The sequence below is a fragment of the Liolophura sinensis genome, chromosome 6 (genome assembly GCF_032854445.1).
Source record: "Liolophura sinensis isolate JHLJ2023 chromosome 6, CUHK_Ljap_v2, whole genome shotgun sequence".
Lineage (NCBI taxonomy): Eukaryota > Metazoa > Mollusca > Polyplacophora > Chitonida > Chitonidae > Liolophura > Liolophura sinensis.
Window position 1 is genome coordinate 7712539 of NC_088300.1, and position 13533 is coordinate 7726071.

Consider the following 13533-nt stretch of genomic DNA (forward strand, 5'->3'; position numbering starts at 1 on the left):
CCTTTAACTTCAGTACACAACTTACCTTCATTTCTCTCCGGCAACCGATTTATTCGCCAGACCACTGCCCTGTACACATTTTCATATTTGGCTGTTCCAACAGATGCTTCCAGAAGGGCTGGAGCTAAAGATCCTTGAGCCATCATAGTAAGGCGCTCCAAACCTTTTATTTTACCTGGTTTTCTGGTGGCCGATCTAAAGGAGCCATAGCCAAACCGTCTCTCGTAGCGGAACAGGTAAATCCACTGCTCAGGAATGGGAAAGTGAATTTCAATATCCTCACAGGGAAACTGGCCATGCTTTTTGCTGTTGGCATGGTAACCTGTGACTAAGAGGTCACAGCGTATCTCAACATGCGTTCCCTTCATGATCTGCTGAATTTTGGCCTGCAGAGGAAGCTCTCGGTTCTCTTTTGGCCGAGCTCTGAAGCGCATGAGCTCAAACTGACAGCCATCCAGAGGGTAGAATTTAATAGTATTTGTCTTTTCAAAAGCATCCCTATCAACAACACTATGAAATTCATAATCCTGGATTTTTATCCAGTCCTCAGTTTTCACAGGAATAATGTCATGTCTTCCAACAACTTCTTTCCCTTTCCTTCTCTTATCATTCACACCTAACTCACATGAAGGCATGCCCGTTACAAATGCTAGGCAGAAGATGCGCACACGAGACTTCTGAGCAATGATGTGTCCATCCTTGTCTATTGTGGCCTCAAACTCATCCCAAACTTCGACAGACACTTCATCTTTGGCGTAATTAAGAGTTTTGTCCCTGTGAGTTTCCATATTCATCAAAGCATCTTCAACTTCCCAAAGAAAAGTTCGCAAGTAATCCTTCTTTAAACTGCCAAATTTCAGCAGTTCAGAAACTTGAGGTGTATGATCTAGAATCATTGTTGCTTTTGGTTTCCGCACAAAATTTGGTGTAATTCTTTCAGCCCTGATGCCCACTTTTTCTCTGTAGAAGATGTACTGGAGTTTGACTGTGTGTATTTTGCCATACTGATCATATTGTTGTAGTGCTATCTCTGACAGAGAGTAACAAGGTTGGAGAGGCAATTCCTGAAAAGGTTCCCGCTCACCTTCATCTGTGTATAATTTCAACACTGGACCGTCTTTGACATGGACTAACTTCACAAACACATTCTTCCAATAGCGATTTCCTGTGATTTTCTTCTTTGTTGGCTGCCTCAGCATTAGGTGCCAGCCACTACCCTCAAACTTTGGATGAAACTGTTCTAGAGGTCCAGGTGGCTCCTCGTCATCTGGGGTGCTGCTTTCAGTCGAAGTGCTCATGGCCATCTCCAGTTTTGCCTTCTCTGATTCTTCAGAGACTTCAAATTTGGCAAATTCTTCTTCAGGTGGTGAATCTCTGTCAAACGGGTTTTCTCGGAAAGGCATTGCTGAAGTTTTCGGTGGTGGTGGAATGGGAGGAGCATTGCCTACAGGCTTCCTACTACACGGTTTTATCTCCAGCTTCAGCGGAACTCCAGCAAAATCTTCTTCTGCATCATCTTCCCCTGGTTCTACAAGCTGATTATCCCCTGCAGCAGAGACCGCCTCAAATATAGACACAGGTCCTCGTTCAGAGGGTTCAAGCTGTTGAGCATTATTTACCCCAAAGGGATCAAAAGTATCTGAATCACTAACACCAGTATTGCCCTCAAACAAAAATGCAGATAGATCACTGGCTGGGGCAGGAGCAGATGTGTCTGTCCCTTCATCCAGAAATGGGTTTTTGGAAATAATAGTTTCACTTGAAAATGTGGCAAAGTCATCAGAGAGAAAAGGATTTTTGTTCACATCAACCTGAGATTTTTCCTCGCTAAATCCTGCATCTGACTGACCTGAAGAGAAAGACGCATCCAAGAATGGATTATTGGAGGCAGCTGTTTCCGACTGACCAAGACCCCATGCGGAGAAAGCATCAACTGTATCCGATGGAGCCACTTTACCAAAGAAATCCTCATCAAAGTCTTGTACTGGCTTTACTACATGTACAGCTACCTCTTCCTCTGAAGTTTTAGTGTCAAATGCTTCCTCAAAATCTTTGTGGGAGGAATCAGGTTTGTTCACACAGACCACACTTTCTGGAACAAAATGAGAAACACTGCTGTCTTTACTTTGAACAACTGGTTTAATCCCCATATCTGATCTTTCTGAGAAAATATTTGGCTGCTGTGGTTGTTGAGGCTTTTTTTCTTCAACTTCACCATCAGTACCACTTGGTGCTTGACCAGATTTATCAAAGAAACTCATTTCTGTGTGAGGGTCACCCACCTCTTCAAGAGTCTGAGAAAACCAAGGATTAGGAGCTTCTGACTGAGCTTTTGTTAAAGGCTCTGACATATCAGCTTTTGAAAACAAGCTTGTACCAGAGGTGTCAAATGGGTTAATAGAAGAAGTAACATTTGAACTCATAGAAGAAAATGGATTTTCTCCAGTTGGCCTTGAGGTCTGACGTGGATTATTATCAACAATATGTGAGTCATCTGATATCGTTTGGAATGGGTCAAATGCAACTGCAGGGTGTGCAGGGCTTGGCTCACTAGCTTTCTCTGTGCAATTCAAGCCAAGAAAATCATCCATGATGCTGTTCACCAACTCCTTGGCAGAGGAATCTTCTGGTTGTGGATGGGAATCTGCATTTCCCATTCCTCCTAATAAATCTGAGTCAAAGACACATGGACTGGACCTCTGAGAGGACTGAGAACTGTCTGTGACAGAACTGAAGAGAAGTTCCACTGTTTTAGATTTAGGAGCTGGCACAGGTTCTGAAAGTGGATCAAAGGAATCTGTGGTATGTGTATTTGTATTCTCCATCTGACTATCAAGGCCTAGCCCTAAGAGATCTTCACTTAACAAACTCCCAGCAGGCTGGCCAGGCTCTGAGCTCTGGGTAGACATCTCACCAAGGCCAAGCAGATCCATACTGACTGTAGGCAAGTTATCGTCACTTAAAATGTCTCCCTGTGTCAAATCTTCTTGACTTGTTCTCACACTATTGCTAGGCACCCGTGGTGATATTCTAGGAGAGGGAACAGGTGTGACCTCCAAGTGAAGCAAGTCTGTTCCTGTGTCAATCAGCTCCGTGTCTGTAATATTGTCATCATAAGCTGCCCAAGACAAATCTAGCTGATCATTTTTAATCACATCTATATCAATTTCTGTTAATCTGTCGTCCTTTTCTAGCTGTTCTTGATCAAAGCTCACCCAAGTCCCTCCAGCTGCCTGTCCCCCAGCCTTGACAGTACCATCTGGAGAATCAGCTACAGTGGTGGACGCTAGTTTAGTGAGGTTGCTCCTGGTCTGCTGAACAGTTTGTTTGATTCTTTCTTGCATTTCCTGAAAAGCCCGCCATTCTTCAGAGTCCTCATCAATCTTACCACCTTGAACTCCTGCAGCTTCATCAGTCAAGTTTTCATGTGAGGGAGAGAGAGATGGGGACTTTGATCGACTAGAGCTCTTCCCTCCCGATTTGGATAAGGCCTTGGCAAGTGACTTGCCAACAGATTTGGAAGGGGATTTCAGAGGGGATTTGGGGTAAGGGTGTTTGAGGGCTGCTTTGGTTTTCTTGGCACCTTCCTTGGCTCTTGACAGGAGACCGCTAAGTCCTTTAGAAGATTTCTTTGCTTTGCTATGTGAGTAACTTCCAAGATCTAGATTAGATTTTAAAGGGGTGTTTGTTGGGGACAACTGATTGTCTTCAGGGGGAGTTTTCTCCTCTACTTTCTCTTTTTCACCATTGGTGGGTGATGGCAAGTCCACACACAAAGATGAAGATTCATCAAAGGACCCACTCATTGCTGGTCTGCTGACAGCCCCAATTGGTCCTGAAATTAAACAAGAGATGCCATGAGAAACAAAATTCAATAATATCCAACAAAGGTGCTACACAGTGGACTCTATTCTCACAGTTTTCATAAATTGCTTTTACAATAGTTTCATATTTTGATAAACTGTTTTATTTTGGCTTCATTTTTGTTTGTTTGTTTTTTTGTTTTTGATGTGGCTTTTTTCAAAAAACCTTTTTTTCTCTTTTCTTTTGGATGTGGAATCATTTTAGCACTATAGACAGTACAAGTGAGAATCATTTTAGCATTATTGATAGTACACCTCAGAATCATTTTAGCACTATTGATAGTACACCTCAGAATCATTTTAACACTATAGACAGTACAAGTCAGAATCATTTTAACACTAAAGATAGTACAAGTCAGAATCATTTTAACACTATAGATAGTACACGTCAGAATCATTTTAACACTATAGATAGTACAAGTCAGAATCATTTTAACACTAGACAGTACAAGTCACCAATTATCTGAAAGGCAATAATTTGGGCTATTCTTGGTAAGTAGAGAAAATTTGATTTGATTAGCAAGTATGGATTTTTTGCAAAATATCCTGCACAGCCTCATATAATATTCACATAATATTTCATGTCAGATATTATTTTGGGCTTGAACCAAAAGAAATAAATACACAAACTCCATTTATTATTACTTGGACACTGGACAACTCCGTGTTGTGTTTTGCTTAAATCTTAAAACCTGAGTTAGCTTAAATACATTTCTGAACAATGAGCTTTGACATACAACACTATGCCATAATACAGAGCTCTCAAATTATATGTGTTCCAACTGCGACAGGGGCTTGGGGATTGAGGCTGGCCTAATACCACATATAAATCACACTAATCCACTTAATCTGCTGATCTCAGAGTCAGCCTTCAGTGCGCTAGGGTCAGATATAGACCTGAAACACCAGTATTGTGTTTGTGGAAACATGAACCAGGATACAGTATGTGTTTACACATACATAATCAAACTGGCAAATTCAGCTGAACGGACTGTTCATACTCAATGAAGTTTATTATATTATTATATCTTTTATCTGGTTATTGACTGTACATTGATACTAGCAAACTACAGGTCTGGGTTTGTCTGGGTGTTGAAAAAAGTTCCCTTTGTTTGGACCAGAAAACTCCCATCATCACTAACTAAATGTACTGCCTTTACAAGAGGGCCCTCTTTGCCTTGACAACAAAATCCCATCAGCCCTCCACCTCACTGATATTACGTACACATACACTCCTTCCCCACCTCCAAATTTACTTGCTTCCTGTCCTCTAACAATTTGCAATTTATAAGAACAAATTGAAAAAGTGACAATGCTGGTCAGCCTTAACACACACGCCCCTAAAGCGCACCAGACGGATTTTTTTGCTTGTACGGGCGTATTTTGTGAAATTCTAAAAATTTGCCTACTGTGTCTGTGCTGGGGACAGCATATTTTGCTGGCGATCTTGTCCACCCCCAAATTCACTTGCAGCAAACATGTCATATGTTAACGAAGAAATACACCAGTGATTACCCTCTGTCCATGTAGTGTGTCCGCTCCAGCGAATTTTGGCAATCGAGACGAGCGAGCTGACCAATCAAACACGGAATTGTGTTGACCTGTGACATTTTGTTTGTGTCACATGCTTTATTAGGTCACATGACATAATCCACTGATACGATCAACAGAAAGTGTGTCTGTAACTATGGTGCGAATATCATCAGCGTATTTCGCAGGCGATTAAGTTCGTCTCTACAAGCGGAAAAAAATCTGTCTAGTATTGGTCACCTCCAGTTGCCTCGTAATGCATCTCCATTATACCACTTATGACACATAAGACAAAAATAAGGCAAAATAGGGCAAATAATGCATCGCAGGCACAATGGCAGACTCCTATCATAATACAGGCTTCAAAATGCCCACTTACACTTTTCCACTAATAACACTATAATTATCAACAAAATGATCGCCTAAAAGTTGTCCATTAATTTTTGGATACCAAAATGAAGATATGATTGAAATCTGACCTTCCTGTGACTGAGCAAACAGTGGATTTGGACAGCATTTATACCCACCCACACAGGCAGACAGACACACTATTTCCAAAATATGTATAAGATATATATACATTTGTATGTTATGTGCATTCACAAGTCACAGTTACAAGGTTATTTCTGGCTGGTAGAGACTTGATCCTTTCATGATAATCAATATACTGGCATTTATGTTTTCCATGCACCACATCCACATATACATATATGTTTCCATGAACCACATCCACACATACACGTTTCCACGCACCATATCCACATATACATGTTTACATGCACAGTATCTACATGTACATATATGTTTTCATGCACCACATCCACATATACACGTTTCCACGCACCACATCCACATGCACCACATCTACATGTACATGACTGGCTCGGATAGCACAGTTGGTAGACCATCTGCTTCTGAACAGGTAGATCCAGGATCAATCCTGGGTCGAGTCACACCTAAGACTTTAAAAGAGGAAGTTGTAACTTCCTCGCTTGGCGTTCAGCATGAAGGGGATAGTGCAATGACTGGTTGACCCTTATAAGTATAATGGCCCGGGCGGGGCGGCTTCGGTAAGTTGTCTCAGTAAAGCAGCACTAAATAAAAGAGCGGTGGAAATCTGTTCTGCAACAAGGATGTACATTACATCCACCTTAAGGATTCCTTCATCGTCATATGACTGAAAAATTGTTGAACTCAATGTTAAACCCCAAGCACTCACTCACTCTACATATAAATGTACATGCACGTTTTTCATGCACCACATCCACATATACATGTTTCCATGCACTGCATCTACATGTACAAGTTTCCATGCACCACATCTACACGTACACATGTTTCTATGCGCCACATCTACATGTACACATGTTTCTATGCACCGCATCTACATATACATATTTCCATGCACCGCATCTACATGTACATATGTTACGATGCACTGTATCTACATGTACATATGTTTCTATGCACTGTATCTACATATACATGTTTCTACGCACTGCATCTACATATACATGTTTCCATGCACCGCATCTACATGCACACATGTTACGATGCACCACATCTACATGTACACGTTATGATGCACCACATCTACACATACACATTTCTATGCACCACATCTACATGTATAAAATGTACACATGTTTCTATGCACTGCATCTACATGTTTCTATGCACTGCATCTACATATACATGTTTCCAAGCACCGCATCTACATGTACACATTTCTATGCACCGCATCCACATGTACATATATGTTTCCATGCACCGCATCTACATATACATATATGTTTCCATGCACCACATCCACATGTACATATATGTTTCCATGCACCGCATCCACATATACATTTCCATGCACCACATCCACATGTACATATATGTTTCCATGCACCACATCCATATGTACATGTATATATAGCCTGCTTTAGGGGACAGCATGAGAATGTACCTGTATCTAAATAGTGCACATTTGTGCAGTGTACTTAAAAGTGCATTTTAAATGTCAGCAACAAAATGTTTTTCTTTTGCTCTGTTTTTCTGGTTTTGTGGAAATTGTATGGTCAGATTCTCGGCTTCCACTTTTTAAAATACATATATATGTATAAAACAGCCACTAAACTAACTTAGAATTGGTGCCAGGGCTACCAAAAAGTGCACCTGTATGAGATTCATGAATGCAAAACTTCAGCTCAATGCATAAAGAACTGAAATCGTGAGTTTGGTAATTTATGGTAATTAACATGGTCACAGCCCATCAGCGATGGAATATCCCCCCAGCGTCACTGTGCTTTACATGTCAGGAATTCAATAATTCAGGGTCATTCATATGTACACACCGAATCAACGATGGAATATCCCCTCATGCTATTCTGCTCTACATGTGTGCATATCCTGAGCTCAACACCTGCTGTAATATTTCAGAAACCACCCGTAATACTTTCTTTACCTTTGATTCTTATACACAATACACTAAGTCAAGAATTCAATATTTTACGGTACTTATTATGTACACATTCACTCAACGATGGGTAACCCCTCTCGTGTTATTCTACTCTACATGTGTGCAAACCCTGAGCTTAACACATGCAGTACTCACTTTTTGAGAAACCACCCCTAACACTTTGTTTAGCATTGATTCTTATACACAATAAACTAAGTCGGGAATTCAGTAATTTATGGACTTAATATGTACACACAGAATCAAGAAAAAAGAGCTAAAAAGCAATATATCAAAACATAATATCTAGCATGGGCAAATATGAGAAGGTTTTGAAAACATGCACCACTGCTGCCCAAAACGTAAAGAAGCAAGCATCCTCTGAACATTCAATGTACTTGTGAGAGATCTTTCATACCCTGACAGAGTAACTGTCTTGGTACTGCCCTAGATGAACAGATAACAGATGAACCATCAAACAGTTACAGATGAACCATGAAACTGTTACCGATGAACCATGAAAAAGCTACAGATGAACCCTGAAACCATTACAGATGAACCATGAAACAGCTACAGATGAACCGTGAAACCGTTACGGATGAACCATGAAACAGCTACAAATGAACCATGTACACGGCACCAGACACATACATCAGTACGACACAGAGCAAAGATGAGAGACCTAGCCAAGAAATCAATGGAAACCATAGGCAGAATATTAAAGTCTACCATCAAAAATTTGCTTCTACTTGAATGTATGATACAACATATTACTTCAACCAGCCCACCCACCAGACAGCTGGCTGCACAGCATCTCAACAGTACAGACTATACATGGACATCACACAACCACTGGGATTAAGAGCTGAGCCTTATTGAGATCTTTGTACCAACAGTATCCAAGACTCACCGACCTCTACCTGTTCATGGTAAATATGTTCCAAGATGATCCATGTACATGAGCCACAGACTTCAGCATCTCAATCGCCAGGTCCAGTAGTTGAGGGTTCTTTTTTAAAACAATATTTTATTCAAAGAAAAATGGAAAGGGTCAACTAACAGGTTGAGCCAATATAAATGTCTGTCCATACAGAATAATGTTTACATTAGATGCTGAATACAACTTACTATTTAGTTATTGAGAATAGGAATGGTAAAGGTGAAACTATGTTCCTAGCTTAATCACATGTGTGTATACATGTATGTAAACACACACATACACACAATAGCCGATGGTTCAAACCCAGCCTTGGGCACAGAATATGTAGACTGATCCAGTCTGACTACTGTTGAGGCCTTTAATAGTGACAATAAGTGGTTAACATCATTTGCACAGTCTCTGCACATTCACTGAAAACCAATATGGTGTGCATCCCTGTATGTCAGATGTCACAAGTTTGTCGGTAACTACATGTGTAATAAACAGGACATTGGTTTACACCAGGCCTCTGGTTTCCACTATCCATACAACTGACTTTGTATAAGGGAAAAACTTTTCATTATAGTATGTTTTCCATAAAACCGACATGTACATGTGTAGAAAGCCATGTTTTTCTACACGTTATGTACAGGTACACGTACTCTATACACCTTCAACTCGTCATGGAAATACCAGCACTCTATTAGTAGTTCAACAATAATGGAAATATACACTACATACATGTATATACACTAACTTCAATGTAATTATTAACAAAATGTAGACATTTTGACATGTTCATTATGATATTAAACTTAAAGTCATTCAAGATAACTATTGGTTCCTCGATGAACAAAAGCTATGCTATCTTGACAAAGGTATCATGCCCCACTGAAGAAACATACTTTTCGACACAATTTCTTTAATTAAAAGCAACACTTGCATCCATGATTGTCATTGGTACTTGTACATTGTATTCAAACACTTACCCCTATCCCAGACTCTCTTGCACAGCTACCAAAAAACAAAGTCATTTTAGGCAAGTTGTAACTCTTGTGGCTGTACCACTTGTATCAAGAGATACGTTTTTTCTACTAGGATCACAAGTGAGCAGACAACACCATGCTTCACAGTCTTACATCTAGCTACAGAGCTTGGTGACCTGTGGCACATCAAGGGTAAGGCTCGGCTAGCCAAGATGGCTGTCCGCAATGTCTAAAGCGAGCTTCACTTTCTCTTTTTAAGCAAAAAAATCAACCATCTGTTCATTTTCATTAGAATTCTACCTGCCTGAGCTCCTCCTTAAATCATGGCTTGCACAAAAGAAAAATACTTCCAAAATGCAGCCTTTTGGACATGGTTAAAATACCTACTGATGTACACATACATGTACATTTACAAGACCTTCACCACAATGTGCACACACACATGTGGTTTTGAACAGCAACATGTATTATCTAGCGATTGGGGCCTCCATGATGACCCAGGAGCCTCTCACCAATGCGGTCTCTGTGAGTTCAAGTCCAGCTCATGCTGGCTTCCTCTCCGGCCGTACGTGGGAAGGTCTGCCAGCAATCTGCAGATGGTCGTGGGTTTCCCCCGGACTCTGCCCGGTTTCTTCTCACCCTAATGCTGGCCGCTGTCATATAAGTGAAATATTCTTAAGTACGGCGTAAAACACCAATCAAATAAATAAATAAATTATCTAGCGAAATGCAAACTAAAGGACATATAGGTACATCCAATCTCTTAACTAATTTCGGTAATGCATTTCCATGTGAGAAATCTAATTATGTGTACTTCAGGGCATAAATCAAAGTCCTATAATTAGTACCTGGTGATTTGCCTGTGAGAGTCCGATGAAAATGTCAGTTATCACAGGCTGTTGACAGACACCCAGTAAATGCAAGGGGAAATTTCACAGACTTCAAATGGCAGACTTGTCTCCCTAAGACATAAATATAACATCTTGCCTTTTCAGCTGCAGTACAGAGGATCCTTCTTTCAATGAGTTTCCATGGGAACCACTCAATCAAGGTTTCCAAAGAGACAGGATTAAAGCTGTGCCTATTCTTTACCTGAACCTGTTCTACAGGGTACATACATGTACATAACGTTACAAACATGTGCATGTATCTACTGTCCTTGAAATACAATTTTATGTGAATGTTAGGTGAATTATACTACACACCTTTTACATGTTTAAAGAAACATCTATACGACATCGAAATGCGGTATGCAGAAACTCTGTTTGGCTGAATACAGTGAATACAGTAACATACAGTGACATACAACATTAGAAGAAAGTTCAAAAGAGCCTGATGTATTTTAGGACAGATGATACATTATGAAGGCAATCTATCCAGCTTTGGCAGACTGGTTAAATCTCTATCAGAAAGAAAGACCCTGGCACAAACATGTCACAACATACACTTATTGTCTAGGAACTGGCCACATATAGCAGATGGCCCAAAGCAAAACAACGCATATCTGTGGAAAATCTTCATTAGAAGTTATACTTGAATAGCCCACATGATTGCCTGGCTGACAACCAGAGATACTGCCCCTGGAGGCGAGTAGAGAGGAAAAGAGAGGTGAGGGTAGGAGGGGCGGGGGATGTGTTATAGAGAGGGTGTAGGGCAGCAGTAATATATTCCAACGTCCAGGTGTGATAGACCCATCTACATGTATCATACATATTCATTCTGAGAAAATACATACACATTAGCCTGATTACTGATGTTGGAGCTAATGGTTTTAACACAGCCACTAAGAGGCCTTCAGGAAATGAAATCAGTTCACAGACAAAACAGTGAGGAAAATAACAACACATGATTAGATGATGGCCAAAAATGTGGTGTCTGTATTAAGAACAGATGAGAGTGGCACCAGCACTTCCCTATTACAAAACAAATCGGTATGCTGAGAGCTGTTATAAACGGCTGAAGAACTGATTTGCTCACAAGCAGTGCTATCCACAGCGCTGACTGGTTGTACAGGTAAAAGCCAGCCTTCATGTATAATAAATCAGTAACATGATAACCATTGTTTTCCTCAACAATACACAACATATGATAGCTACATGTACAATGTACACCTCAACATGTACACAGGTCCATTGTACCTCAGCAATAATAGAATATAGTTTTGGAGCCATGTACAACCTTGGACTGAGCATCATCAATACTATTCAACCTTCTCTCAAGGGTATACAAAGCAATGAAGATGAAAATCAATACATAGAACTGTTTCTTTGCACTCGGAAATGTACATGTACTCATAGGAAACAATGAAACCACTGACAATGCATGAAACTCAGCAATCTTTCTGTATCTACTCTCAACATGTATATGCTTCTATTTCTAAGTTTGGACTTTAGGGTGAAAATTAATCATCCTAACCATTGTTTATTATAAAAATCATAATATAACAATTTATACACTCAATTTTAAGCTATCTTTTATTGTAGTATGTGTATCAGTTAATGTAGTAAAAATACATGTATACATAGATGAACAGTCACAACAGCCAGCCTTTCACACCTTTTTGAACATGTATGTACATAGATGCAGGGGTTCATAGATGTCAAAATGTTAACTACCCTATCAGTATGGCATAAATCACCAATCAAATAAAAAAATAAAATAACTACCCTGTCAGAAATATTGAGGGTTTTTTCAAGGTGGTTCTGATTTTTTTTTTCAGATGTAGCTGCCCTGTAATTTCGCCACTGAGTTTCTTTAAATATCTAACTACTCTCTAGCTAGCTCCCTCAACACTGATCAGGATGCAGTAGTAAATTATGCCATAAAATATCTGGCAATTCTCAAAATAAATATTCTTAGATCTTTACAATAAAACATTAGTTAATCATTTTCACGAGTACAATTTAAGTCAACAGTTTGTGCTAGCCTTGTCAGGTCCTGTGCAGAGGGGATGAGCATGTGAAAAGATAACCAAAATCCTGTCCTGCTGATACTTCTGACGGAGTGAAATGGAACCTCATGGCCAAGTAAAATAAAACCTAAACTTTATGAGATTTAAGGGATTCTTCCTTCATGTGAAGGATGAAACATTAATTCTGTACTAAATACATCATTCAATGTACCAGCTTGTTTAAACAGTATGAAGAGTGTAAGCATCCAAGTGAGCCTCACCTCAGATCACCATAAGGAGAGGAGAGCCATAATCATGTTGTGTTGCATGAAGATTAAAGGATGGAACATATCAGCTTTGTCTTTGTATGTGAACTTTCCTGCATCTAAAATGCACCTGCCCTTTCTACTGTCAGTACCACTGTTTCCACTTCACAACAATATATCAGTAAATAGATACTTTTTCTATCCACCAAAGCATCTGGCAGTGGTGGTATCAATGACAGTTGGAAATTACACCAATGTATTGCCTGCTACATGCTCCATAGCATAGAGTTTTGACCAGGAGAAGAGCTATCCACACACCTGACTAATCTTTTTTAAATTTTGGGATCTCCCACCCTATTTTTCCATGTCAACAGAAAGGGCTCATGTGGGGGGCTCTGATACATGTGAAATGGGATTAATCCAAAAAATAAAAGGGGCTCTGTTGGGGATTCTTTGATAACGTATAGGTTTAAAGCAAAAATCTTCCATTTTGATGATGTTACAGCAGGTATTATGTTGTGGTAAGGCCTCAATTTGTCACTGTGATTATAACAGTCCATGACCAAATTAATTTAATTCACCAAAAAGTAAACTTGGGGATCTATCTAATTGGGCTACCCCAATGGCTTGAACAAC

The 13533-nt window shown here is 39.9% G+C and overlaps 1 protein-coding gene across 1 annotated transcript in view; it reads right to left on the reverse strand.

The window, feature by feature from the left end:
• LOC135466224 (putative stoned B-like protein) overlaps positions 1–13533 on the reverse strand; it is a 48520-nt gene that overhangs the window by 10230 nt on the left and 24757 nt on the right. Inside the window, exon 2 of the mRNA XM_064743626.1 lies at positions 26–3835. Coding sequence (XP_064599696.1) covers positions 26–3806 — 3781 coding nt within the window. The 5' untranslated portion in view covers positions 3807–3835. The remainder of the gene's footprint in view (positions 1–25; positions 3836–13533) is intronic.